General features: G+C 44.9%; 2 protein-coding genes across 2 annotated transcripts in view; one reads left to right on the forward strand and one right to left on the reverse strand.

Moving 5' to 3' along the window:
* fars2 (phenylalanyl-tRNA synthetase 2, mitochondrial) overlaps positions 1-7,276 on the forward strand; it is a 74,536-nt gene extending 67,260 nt beyond the window's left edge. The window contains exon 4 of the mRNA XM_067251339.1: positions 7,053-7,276. Coding sequence (XP_067107440.1) covers positions 7,053-7,191 — 139 coding nt within the window. The 3' untranslated portion in view covers positions 7,192-7,276. The remainder of the gene's footprint in view (positions 1-7,052) is intronic.
* An 11,508-nt stretch (positions 7,277-18,784) lies between these two features.
* Positions 18,785-23,959, reverse strand: nrn1a (neuritin 1a). Its single transcript, XM_067251896.1, has 3 exons — positions 23,720-23,959; positions 20,460-20,604; positions 18,785-19,373 (listed from the first exon to the last, which is right to left on the reverse strand). Exons 1-3 carry the CDS (start codon positions 23,772-23,774, stop codon positions 19,145-19,147), a joined length of 429 nt encoding a protein of 142 aa, XP_067107997.1. The 5' UTR covers positions 23,775-23,959; the 3' UTR covers positions 18,785-19,144.
* Positions 23,960-25,741: the final 1,782 nt, after the last annotated feature.

A 25,741-nucleotide genomic window follows, 5' to 3' on the forward strand; every position in this document is an offset into this window, starting at 1 on the left:
AGGTCACGGCCAATGATCCGATATGTGCTGGTCCACCATTTGATCACACTAACCTTTAGAGAGTGGAAACTCCAACTGACCTTAGAACAGTTCTGGAACAACATCTGTCCAGCAGACCACCTGATGAGCTAGTTTTAGAACATTGTCTGTGTTCATGTGTTCTTTGTAGTCAGTTAGAGAACCTAGATGATATTCTGTAGTAGAGCTGTGTTGACTGTAGAGTATGGATCCTGCTGGTGGTAATTCTGGTGGGAGAGAGAGAAAGTGAGAGAGAGAGAGTTAGAGAGAGTTAGAGAGAGTTAGAGAGAGTTAGAGAGATGGGGTGGAAGCAGGATCCAGTAAAGCTTAGTTTTTTTCAGATAATAGTGACGACATGCCGATTTGTATTCAACACACACACACAAGCTATACAGAGTTATCATTGTGAGAAATACTCACGCTGGAGGACCACCCGCCTCCATTTCTCCCTCCCCCCATCACTCTCTCCATCCCTCCATCTCTCCCCCATCACTCTCTCCATCCCTCCATCTCTCCCCTATCACTCTCTCCATCCCTCCATCTCTCCCCTATCACTCTCTCCATCTCCCCCCATCACTCTCTCCATCCCTCCATCTCTCCCCCATCACTCTCTCCATCTCCCCCCATCACTCTCTCCATCCCTCCATCTCTCCCCCATCACTCTCTCCATCTCTCCCCCATCACTCTCTCCATCTCCCCCCATCACTCTCTCCATCCCTCCATCTCTCCCCCATCACTCTCCATCTCTCCCCATCACTCTCTCCATCCCTCCATCTCTCCCTCCATCCCTCTCTCCACCCCTCTCTCTCACTGTGGTAGTCTCTCCACCCCTCCTCTCTCACTGTGGTAGTCTCTCCACCCCTCCTCTCTCACTGTGGTAGTCTCTCCACCCCTCCTCTCTCTCTGTGGTAGTCTCTCCACCCCTCCTCTCTCTCTGTGGTAGTCTCTCCACCCCTCCTCTCTCTCTGTGGTAGTCTCTCCACCCCTCCTCTCTCACTGTGGTAGTCTCTCCACCCCTCCTCTCTCACTGTGGTAGTCTCTCCACCCCTCCTCTCTCTCTGTGGTAGTCTCTCCACCCCTCCTCTCTCTCTGTGGTAGTGGCTCCAGGTGAGATGAATAGAGGCTGTCACACTCACCCAGACACACCTTGTATGAACTATTAATTATGAGCTGGCAGCAGTGACTCTACACACACATACACACACGCAAACACATACGCACACACACACTTACACATATACAGTCCCACATTCATACATACATACATATATACATACATACATACGCCACATGCTGAAAAAAGTGTGTTGTCTCATTTAACAGGTGGCTTAAAAGGGAGTACTACACAAACAACATACAGGCCCACACACACACACTTGTGTGTCACAAATGTGTGACACAAGTGTCACACATCTGTCTTGCAGGAAATATAATGGCATTTGCAGTATTTAGAAATCCATATTTGATAGCTATCAAACCACAGCGGGTGCTTCCGAGGGTGCTTCCAAATAGTTGGCTTTGTTATCGAGGGCATTGACTTTTAGTCCCAGCAGGAAGTATTGGATGAGGCTGTGGGGCACTTCCTGTTTGATTTCTGATGGATGGATGTTTGAGTGGGAGTATAAATGTATAGACTGCCATGATGTGTGTGTGTGTGTGTGTGTGTGTGTGTGTGTGTGTGTGTGTGTGTGTGTGTGTGTGTGTGTGTGTGTGTGTGTGTGTGTGTGTGTGTGCGAGACAGAGTGAGCTAACTGTGTGTATGCCCTGGTCTCTCTCAACCCCCACAGTAATATGTTTCTCTGTCCTGCAGGCTGAATTCAATCATACTTTGGAGGGAGGGGGGGATTTACCCCTTACTGACCTACACACACCAAACACACACACACACACGTGTAGAGAGAAGGATGTAGAGGGGGAGAGAGAGAGAGAGAGAGAGAGAGGGGGGGGGGGGGGCTCTGTCTCTCTCTTTCTCTGCAGTCTTTCTTGGTGTCTCTCGGCCTCCTTCCTGTCTTCACCGCACAGACACTCCTCTTTGATTCTCACTCCGTCTCCTTGTTTTTAAAACGTGTTATTTATCTCCCATCTCTCCTTCGCTCACACCCACATCAAATGAGCACTCTCACACACAGGCACACTGTGCATGTTTTGTTCGTACTCAACATCTAACCTCCTTTTCTGTATCCCACAACTCTGTGGGAGGCTATATTTGCTCTTGAACAAGGGAATACTCATCATTGTCATCTCTCCCTCCATCCCTCTATCTCTCTGTCCCTCCATCCCCCAAATTCTCCATTGATAGACATGCTTCCTCTCTTCTGTGACAGAAAACTTAATAATTTACGTTCTGTCTCTTGTCGTGAGCCTCTAGCCCCTCCATCCCCCCTCCGTATTCCACCCCTCCTCTCATCATTAGAGAATTTCTCTCGCTGTGTCTTTCATTAGGAACATATGATTTGTCTCTGCTAGTCGTTCTCCAAGAGGAAAAATCCAGGGCCTTAAAACACAGGAGGACACAGAGAAAGAGAGGGGGTGGGATTCTATTAGAAGCTAACTTTACATTGTTACATCTTCTGTACAAAGTGTTCTGTCTAGGCTGTGCCCCAGGTCATAACCAGACACTATTTTGTCTCCTAGCTGTTAGCCTCCTATCCCCTCCACCTCCTAGCTCCTCAGTTATCCAGCCTAGCAGTGGGATTGAACAGGAAGTATGGCGTCTGCCTGCGGTCTAGCCAGCCAATCAGAAGTGTTTAACCGGATGCAGATTGATTGGTCTGTCACCTTTGTTCCACGCCAATATTGATGAAGGGAACAGGTTTCTCTCTTTCTTCTCTACCGCCCTTAATCATTCCATCAGGAATGAGCGCCAGGTCTGAGACAAATCCGCTTACAAAAGGAGAAGAAAGAGAAGGGTGGAAGGGGTGGGGGAGAGAGGAGAGGTGGAGGGGGTGGGGGTGAGGGGGGAGGATGGAGGTGGAGGGAGAGAAAGACAGAGGGTGGGTGTGTGAAAAGGATGGAGGAGGAAGGAGAGAGAGAGAGGGAGGGTGGGTGGGGCTGTACAGGGAGTGCAGGAGAGAGAAGAGAAAGAAATGGGTGGAGGAGCGGGGTGGGGGGGGCTTAATGGCAGATGTTTTTCATCCATCTCTCCTCCTCCCTTGGAACTTCCTCTCCCATGCTCTCTTCTCATACCCCCTCTGGCCTCCCTCTCTCTCCTCTTCCTCCCCCCTCTCTAAACTCCCTCCATCAGGGAGTGTCATGTTACTCCAGCTTTCTCCTCTCAGATTCACAGACAGGCTTTTCTAACTGCTTTTACTGCTGCAGCATCCCTTTCTCACTCACTCACTCTCTCGCTCTCTCTCTCTCTCTCTCTCTCTATCCTCTCTCTTTCCCCTCTGTCTTTCTCTTCTCTCCCTCTCTCTTTCTCACTCTCCTCTCTCTCTCCCTCTCTCTGAAGGAAACCCTACACCCCTGTCCTAGCCTCCACCTCTCCATCCATCCATCTATCTTTCCCTTCCACAGTCTCTCCCTCCATCTCTCTTCAGAACAGTGTGATCCTGTCTTTTCCTACAGAACTGTCAGGCAGACCACATGGCCCCAGCTAGTTTGGCTATGTGTGAGTGTATGTGTGTGTGTGTGGGGGTGTGTGTCTCACAGGCTTTGTTTGAGTGTTTTGATATGAGAAGCCCTATTTGATGCAGCAAAATTACCCAATCTCATAGAACAACAGCAAGAAAAAAAGAGAGGGAGAGAAAGGTGATTGGGGGAGGAGACGGAGTCCAAAGGAATGGTAATATATGCTAATAGGGATGTAGTATTGGTTCTTTCATTGAGAGTGAAACAGACAGGTCCAAACAGCTTCCTGTTTCTGAATCCACAGGAACACAGAGCCGGGGCTGCTACGTGGAAAGCAAAACATGACTCATAATACGATAAAGGCTTTTAAAAATAGTAGAGAGAGAAAATACACTGTAGTGTGTGGGTGTTGGATTCACTCACAAGTAGAAGGTAAAAGGTACATTTGTTTATGTGTGCATGTGTACTTTGTTTTCTGTCTTGATGTGTGTGTGTCAGATGTCTCCTGCAGAGATGGAGCAGGTTCTGAGTGCTCCTCACTACTCTGCTGGACCCCCTTTGGGAATGATTTATAGGCTTGAGTGGACGCACAAGTGTGTGTGTTGTGTTTGTGCACACGTGTGTGTGTTGTGTTTGCGCACACTTGCGTGTTGTGTTTGTGCACACTTGTGTGTGTTGTGTTTGCGCACATGTGTGGGTGTGTGTGCGTGAATGTGTGTCTGAGAAAGAGATTTGTGTAATATCCTTTAGTCGGTTAAAGGCCTCTCTAAATGTGAATCTGTGTTCTCCACATCTCCACCCTGCACTCACACCCTGCTTTTATAATGAGATTATACATCGTCATTGACTGTGTCCGTTCCTGTACATGTGTTTGAGTGTCCAATAAGTGATTACTGAATGGGTCAATGGATCACATAGTGTGCCCACTTATTTATTTATTTACCCTCAAGCTAGTTAGACATTAGACTATTGTGTCTGTAACGACTCATTTATCTCATATACGCTGCCCATGTTCTCTGCCCTTTTCCTCTTCACCTTCTTCTTCCAGCCTACATGTAAATGTAGCCAGCAGGCCAATAACCAGGAGGCTGCTCCAGTAAAACCAGTTGTTGTGTGGGTATCGCTGTTGTGCTTCAGTCTGGTGAATTATTGAACACCTGTGCTAACGCATTGAAATGTCAGACTCTGTCTCTGCCTCTGCCTAGACAGACCGGAGGGGGAGAGAGGGAGGAGAGGAGAGAGGGAGGAGAGGAGAGAGGGAGGAGAGGAGAGAGGGACAGAAACAACAAATGTCATTTCTCTAACTAGGCCTTCGACGTTGCCAAATGCTATTGATTATCTTTTCGATGTTCTCTCTCCATCTCTGAATAATTTATTTTTCCATTATCACCTGGGAAGGGATGGAAGGCTGCTTCTAAAACAGCATGTGACTATATTGCTTTACTATACTACCTGACCATACAATACTACTATACCTCTGTACTGTACTGTACTATTCTACTATACTATACTACTGTACTGTACTACTATACTATACTACTGTACTATGCAATACTACTGTGCTATACTACTGTACTGTACTATACTACTATACTATACTACTTTATTAAAATACTGTACTATACTATACTACTGTGCTATACAACTGTACTATACTATACTACTTTATTACACTACTGTACTATACTATACTAGTATACTGTACTACTGTACTACAATACTATACTATACTGCTGTACTATACTGAGTATATATTGATAGAGCAGGTGATGGGGGTAGAAGAACAGGGATTCAGAGTCAAAAAGAGAGGAATAGGGAGAGAAGGAAAGTCAGCAACAGTATGATGTGTGTGTGGAGGTCAGTAACTGTCTGTGTTTCTGGCACTTTCCACAGCATCATCCTCACTGACTGTTAATTTAAAAAACTCATCTATATTTGGCATTTCACCCCTCCCTCTCTATTTCTCTCTCTTTTTCTCTCGTGCCAACTCGCTTTATTTCCTTTTCTCTATCTGTCTCTCTAATACTCCCTCCATCTATTTCCCTTTCCTCCCTCATTCCATCTCTCCCTCCTCCCTCTCCCTGTTGGGTTAATTGATTTCTCTTCACCTGGTGTTTCCTTGTCTTGTGAGGTCACACACACCAATTATATCTCTCCACAGCTAAACAGATGATCTTTCATCATCTGACAGTCAGGCTCACACATGCATACACACACACCTCCCAATGTGTTGGAGGTCACCCTCCCAGGTTAAGGGAGGGGGTTATGAGGGATGGAGCCTCTTCTTTCATATACAGTCTACCACTTCTTCCTCCTTCCCCTCTTCCTCCTCCCCCTCTCTCTCCTCCCCCTCTTCCTCCTCCCCCTCTCCCTCCTCCCCCTCTCCCTCCTCCCCCTCTTCCTCATCCTCCTCTCTCTCCTCTCACTTTCCCTCCTCCCCCTCTCCTACCTCCCCCTCTCCATCGCGTCTTCCTCCTCCCCCTGCCCTAGTACACCCCCTCCCTCACTATTCCAAGGACCATCTGTACTCAGTCACGGCGTGAAAAGATGGAAAAATGTAATCTATCCTCCTGTCTCAGTGAGAGAGAGACGGGAGATGAAAAGAGGGGATCGGCTGTCGTTTAACCTCAAGTGCTTCCGATTAAACATCAGGCCAGTCTCCAGACCTTCCTCTCTTCTCCTCCTCCTCCTTACTTCTCTCCTCCTGCTCCCTTTTCTCCTCCCTTCTCCTCCTCCTCGCCTCTCCTCGCTTCTCTCTCATCTGTTCTGTTGGTAATGAGGTGCAGGTCTGCTCTGCTTCACACAAACACACACGCTCACACACACACACATTGGTATAAATGGAGACGGAATCTTCTTCATTGTGTGTGACTTCACAGGAAGAGGCTGATTTGAAGTTACCAAATTAGAGTTGTAATGTGTATGTGCTTGTATGTGTGTGTGTATGTGCTTGTGTGTGTGTGTGTGCTTGTGTGTGTGGGACGACACAAGGCGCCAATGGAGAGGTTGGTAGAAATCCCCAGACTCACACATCCTCTCCTCAGCAATTTTGCTTTCTGTGGTGTTCAGAGACACTCTTCACATACACATACCAAGACACACGCACATGTTCAACAATACACACGCACATGTTCTACAACACACATCACACGCACACCAAGTGCAGGCTACATGTGTCTTCTGAGGTCTTATATCACTAAAATACACTACTGCCACTGCTCTCTCACTCCCCCCCCGCCCCATCCTTCTCTTCTCTCTGTTCTCATTCACATATTCCCCAGTCAGGGGGTCGTGTGTGTATGTGTGGCCGTGTTTACATGTGTTTGTGTCCATAATACAGTCGTATTAGAATATTCCATATCTGACCTACCCTTCTCTCTGAGGACAAGCAGGACAACAAGACACGTGACACAAATTCGAATACCTCTCATCCACTAAAGTACCCCCTTCCTCCCTCCCTCCAGGACCCAGAGACAGAGCCACTGCTACAGAATCGTCTACCGCCACATGGAGCGAACTTTGACCCAGGAAGAAGTTAGGGTCGTCCACCGGGCCATTGAACAAGCTGCTGAGCATGAGCTGGGGGTGGAGGGGAGGTACTGACACACACACACACACCCTCCACCAGTATGTGCACTGGGAAGGATTGGGAGACGGGGGGGGGTTCTTTATACACAGTGTTTCCATGTACATTTACTGACCGTGGGTTTCAAATAAACCTCAACATTTGGATCGAGTGGTCGTAGTTGTGTATTTATTCTCCACACTGGAAGGCTGTGGACAGCTGTTTCTACTCCGCCTCATCAGGTGATAACCATGTTTACTTCAGTGATAATACCTTCCCCTGTGTATGTGTGTGCTTGTGGGTGTGTGTGTGTTATACCATCCTCCCTCTCTGCTCTGCCAATGGGCCTGGAACTGCTGTGTGTTTTGAGGGTGTGTTCGTGCGTGTTAATTCCTGATGAGGCTATTTGTGGTTCTTGTCTGTCTAGATGGGCTGGAGGGATCTTCATTATAAGTAATTAAGATGTTATCCGATCACCAACATTGTGCGTAGATGTGAGTGTGTCACATTTTTCTACATTAACAGACCTAACTCTTTACACAGAGCAACATTACATTTACATTTACATTTAGTCATTTAGCAGACACTCTTATCCAGAGCGACTTACAGTGAATACAGGGACATTCCCCCGAGGCAAGCAGGGTGAAGTGCCTTGCCCAAGGACACATCGTCAGTTGGCATGACCGGGAATCGAACTGGCAACCTTCGGATTACTAGCCCGATTCCCTCACCGCTCAGCCACCTGACTCCCATTAGAGAAGGTCTTTCTCTCCCAGCTTCCCCTGGTTTCTCTCTCTTTTCTCTCTCTTTCTGTGACATTTCACTCCCCCTGCTTTTGACTGGCAGGTTAGACAAAACGGAGGATGAGGGAGGCGTGTACAGATTATAGAGAACCCACACACATACACACACACACACATACACACACACACACGTACATCCCTCCAGGGAATATAAATTCAATTTGTGTCTTGATGAGAGAGTGTGTGGAGACTTAATCAGAGAGCAGGGAGATTGAGGCAGGTCCAGCTCTGGACTGAGGCTGGTTCAGAAGCAACACTGTTTTAAATGCTCCAACTGAAAGACATCTTGTTGAAAGAAGTGTTTTAAGATGTGATGGAGGCGTTAACTGACTCATGTTCTTCTAATTAGATTTGTCTTTTTAATTTTTTTATATAATGTCTGGAATCGTCCTTTATCCATTGACCTGCCCTCTGGCTTGCAGTCACACACACATATGCACTGCACAGCCAACATATATATTGGACATTCCATATTCATACAACAATTTTAATCTTCAAATATCACGTTTAGCTTTACCTAAGCAGAGCACTTAGACAAAGTTGTGACAGGTCCCTGATTGGCTGAAATGGGCCTTGATGACCAGAAATTCTAGAGCTTCTGCAAGAAATTAGCAGGAGTGACAGTAGCACCAATGTGTGTGTGTGTGTGTGTCTGGGTGTGTGTGCATGCATGTGTGTGTCTGGGTGTGTGTGCCTGCATGCATATGTGTGTGTGTGTGTCTGGGTGTGTGTTTGTGGGTGGGTTGGTGTGAAGGGGGGGCTATGGTCACTAGTGAGCTCCATCCAGTCCGCTCCAGTTCACATGAGTCTGTAGCTTTGCTGGTTTAAGAACTCTGTTGATCTACTAAGTTGTAAAGCCGTACGTGCGCACGTATCCATGTGTGTTTTATCATGAGTTTTCCCTGCAGTATATAAATCGTCCACATTGAAGTTGCATTCCTATATTCCTCTCTTCCCCCCTCTAACTTTTTCTGTCTATCTCAATCCCTTTTACTTACTTTCTGTGTGTCTTCCTTTTCATCTCTTCCTTTCTGCATTCTTTCTCCATCTCTCCATCCTGTCTCATTGATCTTGGTCATTTGTTCTGGACATGCTTCTGGACATGCTCAAACAAACCAGTCATTGGCTCAGAGCACAGGGCAAACATCCAGTCAGGATGTCCCATGCATCAGCCAATCAAACAGCCGTATTTTCTTCTCAAAGGGCATAGCTGTCAGCCAGCATACACTCATCACTTATCCTCCTCTTCACCCTTTCCTCTTCCTCTCTGCCTCTGTCTATCTCTATATTTGGGTGTGTCAGGTTCATGATAATGTGTTATGATAGAAAAAGAGAGAGACGAAGTGATAAAGAGTGTGTATGTGTGTGTATGTCTGTGTGTTTACTTGTGTATTTCTTGCCTGTCTGACCACATCCAGAGGTGACTTCTCTTCTGTGAATCTGCTCTAGAATTCTGTCAGGCTAGAGTTACTGAGACAAACAGACACACAGACAGATAGGTAGATGTAAAGAGTGTGTTTCACCAGAGGTGTTAAGTGAAGTCAGTGTCGTCACAACATACACACACACACCTTCAGCATGCTCAGCCATGTCTGTGTTTCACACATGAGGTGTATGTGTGTGTGTGTGAGAGAGAGAGCTAGACAGTGGTGGGGGCTATAGAGGGGGAGGTATCTGATAAAGAGATAGAGAGACAGAAGTCCTACTAGATGAAGAAAAAGAAAGAGCCGTCTAAGTTGAAGTTGTTGAAGGCCTTTACACACAAGACACTTAACACTCTTTCTCATGTACACACCAACACTCACACTCTCGCACCTACTCACACACAAGCATTCTTCTTCTCACATATACACACACATCTACAGCCCCCCCAAAAAACATTCTCTCTCATATACACACCCAAACACACCTATATGCACATAAACACACTGCTAAACAAACACACACTCTCAGGGACAGAGAAACACAGGTCGCCTGTGAGAAACCTGGCGGGTAATCCAGACACAAAGGAATGACTTAACCTTGCAACGCTCTGCCTTCTGGGAGCTGCCTCCAAACGCCCGTGGACCAGAGGGGATTCTGGGTAGGGATCGGCATGGAGAGAGAACTGCGCCAATCAGGAGCGGTTACCATGGTAATTCTTTGCAGTATCTTTTTTTTCTGCCTGTTTTCTCAGAGAGTTGGAGAGAGTAGCTGACAGAGGAGAATGGATGTTAGACCCTCATAGCTGGTGTTAAACCACTCAACAATCACACTATACTTCCCTTATTATTTGATGTAGTCTATTCTGCAGCTGCAGTGTTCCTGTCTACTACTGTATCTGTTATATGATAGTTAGCTGCTGTCATATTGGATCCAGTTCAGTGACTCGCTGAGAAGATTACATCATGCTAGTCTTAGCAGCAAGAAACCCTTCTAATGAAAATCTGGACCTCCCCATATTTCATATATTGTGGCCTGTAATTGACAAGCACACACTATCCGATACTGACTAACACACACAATTACACACACACCATCACACAGTATGCGCATGCAACAGTAAAGGGATTAAACGTGGTTGTGTAGGAGACAGGTATTATACAGTGTGACAGAGTAGTGATGGATCAGCAAGCCAGTAGGAGCTGACTTGTACCACACAGTGGTGCTTCTCACAGGAGCTAATTCTCCAGTCTGAATGTAGGTGATGAAAAGATGAGACGCTTTACAACAAAGTGTGTGTGTGTGTGTGAACGTGCATGGTGGTGCTGGGTCTGTGTTACTTTAGAAAATTCAGGGCAGGTATTTATAGAAGCATCACACTTTACACTGAGCAACATCAGAGGAGGTCCCTCCTCTCTCTCTCTCTCTCTCTCTCTCTATCTCTCTCCCTCCCTCACGCCCTCCCTCCCTCAATCTATCTGTCTCTCGTATCCTCTTCACCTCTCCTTCTCCCTTTCTCTCTCGGTTGCTTGCACTCTCCCTCCCTTTCTCTCCATCTTTCTCCTTGCCTCCCTCTCTCCTCTCTCTCTCTCTCTCTCTCTCTCTCTCTCTCCGTCCCTCCCTCTGACAGATCGAGATGAAGATGTTTCAGCGCTGGAACACTTGAGGAATCCCAGATCAAACACAGACGATGGAAAAGACCATCGCCCTGTAGCTCTGCTTCCTCACTCTCTCTCTCTCTTTCTAAATGCCTCTCTCTATTTCTGTCCCTCTCACCATCTCCCTCTCTCTCTGTCCCTCTCTCTGTCCCTCTCTCTTTTACTCTCACGCTATAGTTTCTGTTTTAAGTTTGCTGTATTTCCTTCCTCCTGTCCGTTAAGTCCCCTCGTCCTGCAGTAAGGGTTCTCTTGTTTTGTTGTGTTGTCCCATTTCTCCCCCTCACTCTCATCCAACCAATCAGGTGTCCTTCCACGACTGGCCTGTCATCCGTCATCATTCGTGTACCTTTTCCCGACCAATCGACCATCTGTCCGTCAGAACGGGTGCCACTCCATGTGTTTGTCGATCTGTTTGGTTAGGTTGCTTGGACCTTTTACTAATTACTTTTCTCTTGCACCATTCACAGTTTCCTTGTTCGCTTGTGCCGAGGATTTGCTTGTTGAGTAATAAATATTCTTACAATATTCTTCTGTATATTTGTACTGCAACACATCCACGTTTTTGCCAGACTCGTATTCTGGCAACACAAACTCTTCTCCTGTCTGGCCCCCCAATGGTGGAATCAACTCCCCACCTCAATCAGGGACACTGACTGTCTCCCCACCTTCAAGAAAATGCTCAAGACGCACTTGTTCCGGGAGTACAACGGCACTTAGGAATGCTTGGCTGGACCTGATGTTTCCTGAAGGATCACAATGACTCGTATTGAGAGACTTGTTGCTCTTATTAGTTAGTTGTAACGGTTTCAAATTCTTGTACTCGCTGTGAAATATTTTACTGTTGATTGTTTTTTCTACAGGTACACTCTTGCACTCTTGTGGGGAGTTTCATGTTTTTCAATTGTAACTTGTTTAACTGCATGCTCTTATGGTTCTTCCCTTTGGCACTTATTTGGTTTTCCACAATGTATGCTTCGTGTTTTGGCTGCTCGCAATGTTTGGGGCTATCTCGTTGTTATGATCAGTGACCTATGCTCTTTTGTAAAGCTCTCTCTTGGAAGTCGCTTTGGATTAAAGCGTGGGAAGGAGAACCATGGGGAATAACATTCTCAGATGGGGACTTGCTTGACCTTGTATTCCAGTGCCTTTGCCTCCCACTTTGGTCCTTTCCTCGGCTGATCCTTCAACCTAAGCCACATTTTGGCAGCTCGCCACACCCAGCCAATGGTACCGACCAGTCTTGACAAGCTACTGATCCTCTTCACATCCAAGATAAAGCACATTAAATTTAAATGTATTCTGTTAGGCCCTAACACTGTCTATTCCCTTTCTTTCAGTCCCTTTCTCTATCACCCTCCATCTATCTCTCTTAGCAGGATGAAGGTGACACAGTGTTCACTCTCTGCTGGGTTCATGTATTACAGATGGGATTTAAGAGATTAATATAACCAGCCCTAGCTAAATTAAAGTGGGTTTTTGATCACCAAAGATGTTAATCAATGAGTATAACTTGACATGGTAGCGACAAATCTCTAGACGATGTCTCAGTCTGTGGTCCCTCTTCAGATCTGACAGCAGCTGATTAGAATGTTCTAGTGGAACTGGGCTTTAGTAACAACGTGGCTCCATGGTATGACTTCTTCCTTTTCTACCGACTCTCCTCCCTCGACCTTCCTGGGGGTTCCATTCTGGCTCTTCCTACTTCTAGAAACATGTCCACCAACCCCACATGGCTCCTGCCTCCTACACCAACAGAAAAGGAGCAGTCCGACAGCACGGGCGTTGTTTTCACTGAGGAGTGAGTTGGACCAATTCAATCTCATAACACTCATAATAATAACATTTATAACAGTATATTTTATAAAGTGCTCCACTGTGGGGTTCACACAGTGTTTTACACCAGCCCTGTACATATATTTTAATCAGCGATGTGTCTTTCTGTCAGGCAGTATGCAGAGACACATCTGGGTCCTGAGAGAATCCTGGGAAGTCTACTCTTAGTAGTAATGATTTAGAATATCTGGCAGTTGACTAGTGTGTGTGTCAGAGTAGGCCTATGTGCAATAAAGGGAGAGAAAGAATGAGGACAGATATGTTTACATGTACAGTATAAAGAGAGAGACAGAAACAGAGAAACAAAGTTGTGTTGGCAAGAAGGAAAGAGGGAGCTAGCCTTAATGACTCAGGGAATCTCTGAAGTGTGCAGGGGAACAGAGAGGGGAGGAGGATGAGTGTTGAGTTTGGCATTAATCAAGCATTCAGTGGCGTCAGGCTGCTCTCAGGCTACTCTCCAGGCTCCTCCACCCCTCCACCCCTCCCCTCCACCCTGCCCCCACCCCCAGACTCCTCAGGTCAACACGTCCTCCACGCTCATCCCTCACTGGCTCGGGGGTTGAGGGGGGGGAGTAGGGGGGGGGGGGGGGACTGAAGAGCAAGAAGAAATAAAAAAGAAAAGAAGAGAAAGAAAGTAAGGACAAAGACAGAGAGAGGACGGGAAATAATAAAGGAGGGAACTGTTACAGGACAGGGACTACAGTTCTTTTATCCAATTTCTTTGGCAGAAGGAGAAGAGAAAGAGAAGGAGAAAGGAATAACAGAGAGGGAAAAATTAGTGAGAGGCCGAACGAGTGGGGCGAGTAATAGAAATAGAGTGAGAGAAGGAGAGAGACGGTGTGTGAGAGAGAGAGAGAGAGAGAGAGAGAGAGAGAGAGAGAGAGAGAGAGAGAGAGAGAGAAAGAGAGAGAGAGAGAGAGAGAAAGAGAGAGAGAAAGAGAGAAAGAAAGAAAGAGAGATGGAGGTGAAAAAGATGGAGAGAGATGGTGTGTCTGTAGAGACGGAGCAGGGTGGAGGTGAGCAGGGGGGTGGTGAGCAGGGTGGAGGTGAGCAGGGTGTTGGGGATCAGGGTGGTGATGAGCAGGGTGGAGGTGAGCAGGGTGTTGGGGATTAGGGTGGTGATCAGCAGGGTGGAGGTGAGCAGGGTGTTGGGGATCAGGGTGGTGATGAGCAGGGTGGAGGTGAGCAGGGTGTTGGGGATCAGGGTGGTGATGAGCAGGGTGGAGGTGAGCAGGGTGTTGGGGATCAGGGTGGTGATGAGCAGGGTGGAGGTGAGCAGGGTGTTGGGGAGCAGGGTGGGAACAGTGTATTTCTATGTGTACCAGCCAAACATCCTAGTACAGCTCTCTAATGAAATGATATGTTGATAGATAACCTAACAGGACAGCAATCATGGCATAGTCTAGACAGACCATATAGACCAGGTCTAATTTCATTAACACACCATGTAATCTAATTCTTCCAGATTAGGATTAGATGAAATATTATGAATTCTACATCCCTGCTATTTCTTTCTCTCTACCATCACCATTTGGAACTGGGTATATATTCTGTGTGCGAGTGTTTGTGTACATTTACACCTCTCCACACATACACACACACGTGGTTCAGAGTTGCTGACCAAGCATGTGCACTCAGCATTATTTAAAGATAGTTGTTCCAATATGTTGCGTTGGTCAAACCTGGACAATGTTCTCCCAGACCAAAATGTGTCTGTGTATGTGTGTAGGGGGGGGATCTATGGAGTCTTAAAAGTGCTGTGCAGGCATGTGTGTTATTAGAGGGTCCTTCACAGATGTTACAGTGATTGATTCCATCATTTATTGTCTATGGGCGGAATATAATAAAATCATTATCACACTCCCCAGGCCAACTGCACTGCCCAGTGCTGGAGTACTTCATCTCTCTAGCTTTCTTTTACTTTATCTTTTTTTCTCTCTGTCTTTCACTCTTTAACTCTATTTTTATTTCCCTCTCTCTTTTCAATTTAAAATTGCTTTATTGGGATGACAATTTACAGTGGCAGTGCATTAGCCAAACTAACAACTGAATACCATTTAAAATGACACACTTGAAAGAACAACAAATAAAACGATTTATTGGAATTAGAAAACAGTATCAGAAAAAGTAACTTCTCTCCCATTCAAATAGTTTCTCTCAAACACAACAAATCATCCCTTTTTTCCATGTCTTGTATCTCCCATTCTCTCTCCCTCTCTTTCTTGGTTACTCTGCCTTGCCCTCTCTCTTTCTCTCTCTCTGAAAGGTTATTGAGGTCTGGAAGGCCTTTTTCGTTGGTGTAAAGCCTACATACAAGGGCGTAGGTTTGGTTTAAACATCTGGGTGACTAATATCCCACTACCCTTGCTCTGCCGCTAATTATTGGGGGTCGTTTCAATGGCCTCTTAGCATTGGTAGGGGCATGTCCCTGCTGCCCACCTATGGGCCTACATCTATGCCCACACAACCCGTGTGAATAAATCAGTGAATTCTAACTTCCTTCCATCTTCACCCATATCCCTTCACATCTCATTACACTGGAAGAACCGAACATTGTAACAACTGATGTTAGCGGAGAACTTCTGTTCAACGTGTTTTCAGAGCATTGTAGCCTACTTTGCAGTCGCTTCAGTTTAGAGATGCCCATGCTCCTGTCCTAGTTCATTGTGACCAGAGAGGTCACATAGGCCTACATTGGATTTCATCAGATGAAAGTAAAATTGTGCCCTGTGCAGTAAAAGACAGAAAGCCAAGTCCCTCGGTGTCTCGCCCAGAAGCTGTCGCTAAAGGGTCCAACTGTTTCGCCGCCAAAGCCAGCAATGAAAAATGACGGTGGTGGTTGAAGGTGGATTTGTCCTCGTGTTCGGGACCGTTCTTCCTGTCTATGTGTTCTCTTCCGAGTCTTTTGAATCACCGTTTTGACATTGGAGTGGGTAGTCTACAGCAGAAATAGCTTTCTTCTTATATCTTTATTACACATACCCTAGCTGTTTCTTTCTCACTGTATCTGCTTTCAGAAGCTATTTCTTACTTCTGTGGGAGTTAATGACGGCTTTACGCAATCCTCTGTTCTCAGCATTATATCATGTTTAGATGCATTCTGTAGCTCAGACGGATACCATTTGGCCTTATATTGGATTACATTAGCCTGTGTCGGTTTCTGAAAGCAACATTTTGAGGTAGGCCTATCTATGAATGATTGGGAGCAACCTAATCTGAATCCCATCCGTAAAATCCAACATTTTAAAAATAACAATAATGGGCTGTGGACCCATTGATGAACGAACATTCAGGGAAATTAAGTTTTTTTTGTTTTACAATTTGTACGTTTTTGAGTTAAAAGTGTTTGTAATACCCATGGTTGCATTAATTAACGGTCTACATTTGGATTAGACCTATATCGCCCAAAAGAATAGTTTCAGAATGAATAATAGACTATTTATCTAGGCTATTAGCCGCCGTTAAAATGTAATTGGTCTTATCTGCAAATGTGGCCGTTTCAGCCATTAGACTGTGCCAAATGTCACCAATGTAGGCCTGCCTTACGGTCTCATAAATGCTATGATGCGGGCTGGATACGGAATTTGATCAAATGTATATAGGCCTATCAATCGTTTGTTAACGTATTGTCTTCATTTTGAACAGCCAAATCAGCAGATTCGCGAAAGCTGGCACCTACAAGACAGTCTGAGAGTGTTTCCCTGTGACCGGTGAGGCTACGGGGGAAGCTCTGAACGGAATGGGTCTCAAGGGAACCGCTAGGGCGGCATACATTTTTAATGAGGTGTTCGCGGGAAAGCACTGCCTATTTTACCGGCGATAATAGCGCGTCTCAATCATTTCTGTGTTTTGTTTTAGTCTAGTATTTGTGCCGTGACCATTAGATAACCAAGGAATGGGCAAAGGTGCCATATCAAATAGACTAGGCTATACATTGACAACCATAATTTCTAAATCCTAATGTTTTATAAAAATAGCAGCCTATACCCGCATTTAGAAATAGACTTTTTAGATTTATGGGGGGAATGTTTCTAACAGATCAGGACAGAGAGGGCTGTGTGCAGGCAGAACAAAAGCCAGCTTGTGGCTTTTTTTTCTTGGAAAGGAATAGTGAAACACAGACACCCATATTAATGCAGAAACACGCATTTCAAATCACATCAGTCTTTCCCCGAAGGGAACACACCCGCAAATGAGCCGCCTTTTGATGAAACCTGAACGCAATATTCGTTTCCAAATGTTTCGTCTCCTTCGCACATTTAATTTACATAGGCCTATGTTCCAAGGTCAAAGGAAAATTCTAGACGCCATATCCAACTTAATTTTTTGCTAAACAACCCATGTAGGCTAATTTTACCAAAGCCCGTAAGGCAGTCTCTCTCTCTACGTGGTCAGCATGCACTGATGCTGTGAAGCCCATTAATGAATGATGTAGTCGGTATCACGCTGGGTATGACCTACATTAAAGTATAGGCTATCTAAATAGCCTAGTGAAAACATTCGTTTTCAAAGTATTGTCCCAATATTTTCTAGCAGACATTATAGACGGGGTTTGCCCTCAGATTGAAATGCTGCGGTCCTTCTACTGATCAATATGAAGTGACTAGATCCCGAGGATGCACCCTTATTAATAATGAAACAACACGCCTGCGCTCGATAATGTGTGTGTGTAAGATGATGGGAGGTGGAGGAGGAGGGGAGAGGGTGCAGACTGCGCATGCGCCAGTCTGTCTCCCAACGTACTGGAAAGGGTGCCTTCTCCTTCATGAATAATAATAATGAATAATGCCACTTGCACGTGCACCTCTCAGGACACCACGCACGCACATGCACTAATACACAAGCACCAACACGCATTTCAGCAAGAAAACGAATATACACTGTCTATTTCCATTCGTTTTTGCAAGTGTTAATTTGTTAAAATCAAAACCACACAGTTATTTTCAAACATTAACCATTTTATTTAATATTATTTATCATTCGTATTCTCAATATAGGCTACCTGTATAATAATCTGTTTTTAAAACTGTTTGGGATAAAGTATAATTTTCTTAAAATCATTTGATATACATAATAGTCTCTCTTTTTTTTTATCTTAGATGATTTGAAATAGTCCGTTTTTTTATATGCAACATCCCCTTTAACGAACAAACTAACAAACAAACGGACAAAAACAGAATACACGTCTCAGAAGGCAGTGGAGCATGGTCAATGCCTTGGCAACATTAAATAAAGCTAGCAAAAAACTCACTTGTATATCCAGCTATAAAGATTCTGCGTTTTGTTGTAGGCTATTGTCGTGCTACTGTAATAGGACTGATGACATGTGGGTCCCACAGTGCTTCTCTAAATTGGGTTATTCTTTCATGAAAAACATACTGATGCTAAATCCTACAATGCGCTTTAATTATCTGGCAACAGTCATATTTCAATTTCCAGCCATTGTTTCCAACTTTACTTAAACCTCGTTGAAGATGTCGTATTGCCATAGTTTTCACCTGAAATCTCCTCACTCTAAAACTGCTTCTGAGGTTCCTTATGGGTTCCCGTAGATGTGGACTTTCTTTATTCTAGGGTGACGTATAGGCTATTGTAAGTTACAACTATAGGCTATATACTGGGATATATAGCCTATAGTTATCCTAGGAAACTACACGCATCAGATCAACAAGCACCAAATACATTTATACTTGGCTCGATAAGGTATTATTTTGGGAAAATAAAAACGAATAAAGAAAAGTCAGAAGTGGAGTCTAGAACGTTAATAGCCTGGACTTGTATGTTGCTTGTATGTTCTCGCTGATCTCGTTTAGGTAAACGTAGTGTCGCGTTAGAGGCTACAGTATGAGCAACTTGCAATCACCTGTGATAACTGTGATGTTTCTATGTCTAGGCTTCTATATTAATTATTTATAGCTGACTTTAATGCTATGTAATTCCACTATCGTAACCGGGTGGACATCCATCAAAATGTCATCAGCATTTCAACTTAACACCTGCTAAATATTTAATGTAGCCTAACTGACCCCGAGGTCAGAGGAATATGGCGGACCGCGCGCCGCTCCTGAAGACGACCGGCCAATGTCTCTGGCAAAATCAAGTCGCCTTCCCCGGGTGAAGAATACAAATCCATTCAGGTGTAGATTTGAATTCAAACGTCTTTTTTTATGTCTTGTTGTATTGTTATCTTGATAGCTAGCACTCGTTTTTCTTGATTTTCTTCTTCTTATTTGTTTATTTGTTTATTTTGTCGCTTTTACTTTTGTATGTTTTTCTTAAAATGCAAGCCAAGTCACTAGGGCGGAAAGTGCCGTTAGGAGCAGGGTGAGGCCACGGGGAGCGGTGGATTTCGGCGCTCCATTACCGCCTCCACAGAGTTCAAACAAGCTCCCGCGGAACTCGAGGTTTCTGGACTCCTTCTTCAGTTTTTCCCAGAGGTCTGTCGCTCCTTCATGGCAGTCTGCTAGCGCGGTGGTGGCGCAGGAGTGGAAGTCGTCCCAGTATCTGGAGAGAAGGGGGGATGGAGCAGGCGTCAGTGAGACTATAAGTGAATTTCCAAGCTTTAGGGCAAAAGTGTAAATACATGCAGTGTTGTTGGATAAAGACAAATAAAATGGAATGTATTATGAGGACATAATGTTTTAGTTATTTTTCGTATAACGAACATCCAGCCTATGTATAAGGCTTTTACAATCCAATGACAATGTCCATCCTTCTCCATGACTCTCACAAACACAAACACACACACACACACTCACACAACCCAGGCCGGTGTCACACTAGTCTTACAATAAGCCAAGCCAAGTTGACGCATGCTCCTCCACCCATCCTTCCCTTGCAACCAGCAGTTATTTTACACAGCAGGGGACTTGAGGCAGGGGGTTGGGGTGCATGTGCAAGGCAGGCGAGAGGGAGGCAAAAAGAGAATAGGGCAGGCTAGGTGACATGGGACTGTGGTGGTCTCAGTGATACAGATTGAACATGTGATGAACAGTTTTCTATTGATGTCATCTCCAGCCCAATGGCTCCTCCGCTCCAAGAATATATTCCCTTGCGCATGCATTCACGGCACACCCACCGGTGCATGCACGCTGTCTCCCCCGGATCTGGCTCCATATCTAATCCAATCTAGACTATTGATGTTGACCCCTGAACTCAGCCTTGTCGATGGTATATCTCATTGCAATTAACGGGTATGTGTGTGTGAAAGGGTGGAGTGGGAGGGCACATTAACGCGCCCCTCCTGCTATACCGCACCTCGAGACTGTTGTGATGGAGCTGTCGAATTAAACTGGAGGCCCTCGTGCCATCTGGCGCACAGTGGTTCTCGTCTGTCTACCCCCTCCCCATTTCTTCCTCGTTACGTTTTTAAATTAAGGCAAGGGTTTCTAAGAACATTTAAAATTCTGTTCTGAGGTGTGGGGTTTCTCCTGAAATCAATTTTCCCATAATCCAGATTTTGTTTCACATGTTTGTAGATCAGTAATTTTTTTTAGGGTAACCCCATTGGAACAGGGACACAGAGAAAGATAAAGAGAGGACTATTTTTGGAAGAAGGGGGGAGAGGTGAAAACCATCAATGTAACATACGTGCAGATCGTCTGTAAATTCTCCTTCTCCTCGAGCTCCTGCGGGTAGCTGGCCATGTTGTCGCCCAGTTGAAGCAGGCAGTTGGAGAAGCCCTTAAACACTGTATCACATCTCCCCGTGGCTCGCACTGCTTGCAGCAGGTAAGCTGAAGAGTAGCAAGAGGAAAAATATTTTAAAAAAACGTTCTCGTTAGATAATGTTTGTAGCTATAGGCCGATAATAAAGTAGACCATAGAATTTATTTTTCTGATAATCTGACATTGTTTTATGTATTATTTTTCCTTAATTCATTTAATGGTTTTTATGCTTGTTAAAATAGGTATATTCCACGGCATATATACTTAGTTCACCACATCGGCCATTCAGAAGTGTTTTGTAGGTTTGCGAGATGCCTGCCTGCTGGCGTACTTCCTTGCACCACGACAGAGTGGAACAGTCACAAAGAAGATGAGGTAATGCGCGCGCTTCTAATCAGGACCACGAGCGTGGAAAATGGGGGTGTGTTCCAGCCATTTGCATGGCTTTTTAGGCGCGCGCGTGTGTGTTATGTGTGAAGGGGCGTGGTTTCTCGTGGTGCTGCTTTGGGTAATTCAGACCTATTAAAAGGCGTCGTCCGTGTTTTATATATAATTCATCTAATAGAGAAAATGACAGGCTTGTTAACGCTGCCCCCCACTCCCTCCTCCATCTGACCCCACGAGCCCTGTCTCCAGTTTGCCAGGAGTGGGAAGTACGTGAGTATCCGCGGTTCGTTAGTCAGGAGATTCGGTCAATTGATCAGTTGTTACAAGACCATGTGGTTCCCGGTCGGTCGATCGGTCACAGAACCACACACCGTGTAAGATACACAGTTGTTTATCACGGCAAAATGAGATGACATGCAACCAGAGACCGTTTTTCGTTAGATTGATCACTGGACTGCAGCTGTAACCGTATGAATTGTGTAGGAATAAGGCTGTGTGACAAGCCAGCGTAAAAAATAAAATTAATTGAATTTGGTTTTTAAATGTGCATTCAAAAGCCTGCTGCCTAGCCTATTTAATGATTGCGGGACGGTATCCCAACCAAAGCTTTACATTCATCCTTACCGTCATGTGGGTCAGCCGCTCAAAAATCCTGTTTAACCTAGCTGTCAGCAAAGAATGGGTCGCGGAATATAAACTAAGACAAGGTCACCGTCAAAATGTGTGAAATGGAAAAATGTAAAGACGTTGGAATTTAAAATGTAGCAAATCTTCTTTACTATAGAGCACGAGCACTGAGGCATACTGAATGAGGGCTCGAGCGGGAAGCTCTCACTCACAGCCTAGATAGCTTTGTCTTTATGGTATAACGACCTTCTTATTCGTTCGCTATGAGATTTTGCAAGACAGCACTGTAAAAATATCAAATAATCAAATAAAGGTTTTACCTCAAAGCGTGGTGTCAGTGTACAATGATTGGTATCGAACAGGCAACACAATTCACAAGGGTATTCAATCATTTAACAACATAATATACCACCTAATCATGTCGAAAGAAGTGCCTGAAAAACTTGAGCAGAAAGGGCAGGCCAAGGGAATATTCTACTCTACCAAAAAGAAAAACCTTTAGGACTATCCATGAGACCACTTTCTATTCAATTATGTTCTATTCGACTAGGTAACCTTGACTAAAGTTTTAACCTAATTTAAAAAATAAACTTCTGACCATGTTATAGGTTATGGAATCTTAACACTTGCAGCAGGTAAACCGTAAAACAGAGGTGAAGCCCTCCAAGTGAGTGAAATGAGGACAGTGCCGTTGAGAACAAGTCCTCACACGTGTTACACGCACATCCATGCCTCCAGCTCAGCCCGCAGTGGATGCTGCTGCTACTTAATAAAGCCTGCTGGAACAGTCACACCCCCTCTCAGTCCGCAGCCACACACAAATGCTACTACGCATTCCGCCCTAAAGGTCCTCTACACGCACCACAGAAAATAGGACTAGAGAATCAGGTAGTAGGCTACCGTTCGGACGAACCAGTCAAATTCAACCCAGAGGGGATAAGAGCATTTACAACAATCAAACGGTACCGTTTATAATAGCCGATAGGCTAATAGGCAACGTCCTAGGCCAACTCTCGTTTGATATTGTTGCCTTGTGAAAAGATAAAACCAATAATTGGGGAACTTGGACTTGGAACACTGGATAACGTGACACGCATAGCCTAGTTTTAAAATAGCCAAGTAGCCTAAATAAGATTACGATCATTTCTTCGTTTTAAATTACGCATAATTAGTTTTTCTCTGATTAAAACGACATTACGACATTTCCTTAAGAAATAGCCTATGGATTAATATTCAACACCATTTTAATGATACATTACATATAGGCCTATTCGATACGCTTAATTCGTTAGTTTTCTCCAACAAATATGCTGATTTGATATGTAGCCTATGCTACCATATAGTTAGGCTATATATAGCGAACGGATGCACCGATAGCCTAACTCACAATTTTCCATCAGTTCTTTCACAATTTTTTATTAAATTATTTTTACTGACATTTTTCGTTCTTATTTAAGATCCAAGGAAAACATTCCTACTTGAATCAAATCGGCGGGGCTGGGGGGTTCTCCTATAAATGCTCCTCGGTTTGAAAGATGTAGACTAAATGATTTAAAATGCCCCAGCTACCAGCAGCAGCAACGGATTCCACGAGCAGCACCTTTCTCTATCAACAGCGCTCACGTTATCCAATGAAAACGGAAAACAACAGTAGCCTATGTTATTTATAATTATATCTCTAGAAATTATAGCGCATAGCCTACAATGTTCATTTTTACTGTTTTCACAGAAGCATTTAGAATTGTATAATTGTATAATATTTCTCAGACATTATGGAGATATAAGCTACGGCACCCTCACGCTATAGGCTAAGTAGCCTAACATTATTTATTGAAGCCCATTCCCGAGTGTTTGTTCTACTGGACTTTCAGTAGCTACACTAGGACTAACCTATGCAGTAGAAATAGACCAAGGATTAAATCATTTTTTCATTGATTGGAATTTATATTGTTTTACAAACGTTACTTTTTTGCAAAAATTATACAAGATATGTGCTAGACGCAAACACCTTGTTGCTAAATTATTACAATTTGGCACAATAATAACGATAAATCGTTATCCTATAGCACGTAATGGAACACAATATAAAACAGACTACAGGAATTAGACCACTGCTGGTAATTAGCCTACAAGGCGGGGAGGACCGGGGAAGTAAAGGATGCAACTCACCCAAGTGGACAGCTATAATCAGGGAGATGCACCTGCCAGACCGGGTCAATCCCATCCTACGGTCGGTAAAACCATTGGCATCTGCAGATCTTTAAAAACTTGAACGGAAAAACTATGTAGGAGTCTGGTTGTCACACATAGCCATCAACTTCCGAAGAGATTCCGTTACCGGGTTCCGTGTTTTTTGTGCTCCAGCGTTGCCTTTTTACGCACACGACCGGGTGGATAGGAGTGAAATGGTGCACCCCGTAAAGTGAGGGCGGTGATGCCTCGTTTTTTCTGCTCCCGAACTCTCTCTCTCTTTCACGCCCACATACCATGCTTGACGTAAAAGTGACTGTTGGACTCCCCCTCTCTCCATTTTCTCATTTGCTAGACAGGGCTAGTCCCCCCCTCCCCTCCTTCCCTCCTCCTTCTCCCCCGCTGCTACTCTCCCCTCCTCCTCCTTTTCTCGTACCGACTGTCATTAGAACTATGCGGTGATACCGGCATCTGGGTCACGGGCGCACGTGAACGCCCCTAGACCACACCAACCGTTCATGTCTGGAGAGGTGAGAGTGCGTGTGGTGACCACTTATCTGGGTTCTTAAATGCCACATTCCCTCGTTCGAGTTATTGATCAAGCGTAATCCACAGGGAAATACATTTGAGATTTTTTTCAGGATTATTTAGGCAGTATAAACGAATGAAACAAGATGATGCGATGGTGAATTGTGTTGATTTACCCTACATTTCTAGCCCGGTCCAAAACTATTCGGTTCTAGATAGCTAATCCATGGCCTAAACTGTGACCTTGTGTAAATACAAACGGAATCTGATTATACACAGAGAAAATAGACAGCCAATAGACAGACAGCAAGATTTCTTATGATAGAAGCTTCTTAGAAAAGTGTTGAGAGTAGACTATTCTGGCTTTTACCCAGCGCTCCTGAAGCGTCACTGAATACCCGAGACTGGCGGTCATTCGATACCCTCTCAGTCTGTTTTAGACGTAGTGTTTTTCAAAATGATATATTTTGTCCTTTATCTGAATGAAAATGTTGACATTTAAAGTCTCCCTCGACATTCACGCCCGTAGCCACACACCAGACACATCAGTGCTAGTTCGCATTGTAAATGTGAGGTTTATATCCCCCTCCCTATATGGATAGAGTTCAAACGTCCAACCTTTCTTCCTCGAGATTAAAATGGGCTCAGTGACGAAATTCAATCATTTAAAATTCAGTCGAAGACGAAAGGTGTCTTAAGAGGTGTGCGTGTGTGAGGGAGAGAAACCGAGAGACATGAGCGTCAGTCTAACATGAATTAATGGTAGACCATGGAAGAAGCTAGAATACCATTATATTTTCTCCCCCCAAAATAAAGGATCTTGCCCCTTCCCCTGCTGCTGACGTCAGCGGTATTTAGTAGCGAGCCAATGAGTTTTACTTCTCCCAGTGCCAGACCCGCGACGCACCGAGCAGAATATTAAAAAGTTTCCCCGAGGCGCTCGCGCTGTGAGGGAGAATCCTCTTACAGTGCGAACAGTGGACAGCGGCTAGAACCCCTCTCAGCCGCGCCGCGCGTGCACCACGCTGCTGAGTAATTGAGTCCCTAGACAGTTCATTTTGAGACCGGAGACTGCGCTGTAATGTGTTTAATGAAGACTGTATCGAAGAAAAATCGTCCACACCGCTCCTAGAGCGGGCGTCCGTGATCAGAACTTTAGGTGTTCTGATGTGCGATGTTATTTGACCTTGTTGAGAACTAGCGCTTTGCCCAATAACCTTCCGCAATTGCATCTCCATAATCCCAAAAAGCAACAGAGACACAGAACATCAGTAAGGTTATTAGTAGGCCTAGGCTATCATCAAATTTTGGGCGTAGGCCTACAGGCAGGTCGATACAAGGTGGGTGCAGTAGACGGCCGTAGAGGCCTGCAACTTGCAGCCCCCGGCTGCTATTATGCTATGGTTCTCACCCTCGTCTTCCTATCTGGCTGGAATGTTCGAGAACGATGTCCCACAGTACTACACTAGAGGC

This window comes from Osmerus mordax, chromosome 15 (genome assembly GCF_038355195.1).
Source record: "Osmerus mordax isolate fOsmMor3 chromosome 15, fOsmMor3.pri, whole genome shotgun sequence".
Taxonomy (NCBI): Eukaryota; Metazoa; Chordata; class Actinopteri; order Osmeriformes; family Osmeridae; genus Osmerus; species Osmerus mordax.

What these genes read in the sequence shown, in the direction of transcription:
- nrn1a (XM_067251896.1), bottom strand. Translation starts at nt 23,774, where the DNA reads ATGGGATTGACCCGGTCTGGCAGGTGCATCTCCCTGATTATAGCTGTC. An exon ending in GATTATAGCTGTCCACTTGG is followed by an intron (nt 20,605 to 23,719) that starts GTGAGTTGCATC and finishes GCTACTCTTCAG; the next exon opens with CTTACCTGCTGCAAGCAGTG. An exon ending in AATTTACAGACGATCTGCAC is followed by an intron (nt 19,374 to 20,459) that starts GTATGTTACATT and finishes CCTTCTCTCCAG; the next exon opens with ATACTGGGACGACTTCCACT.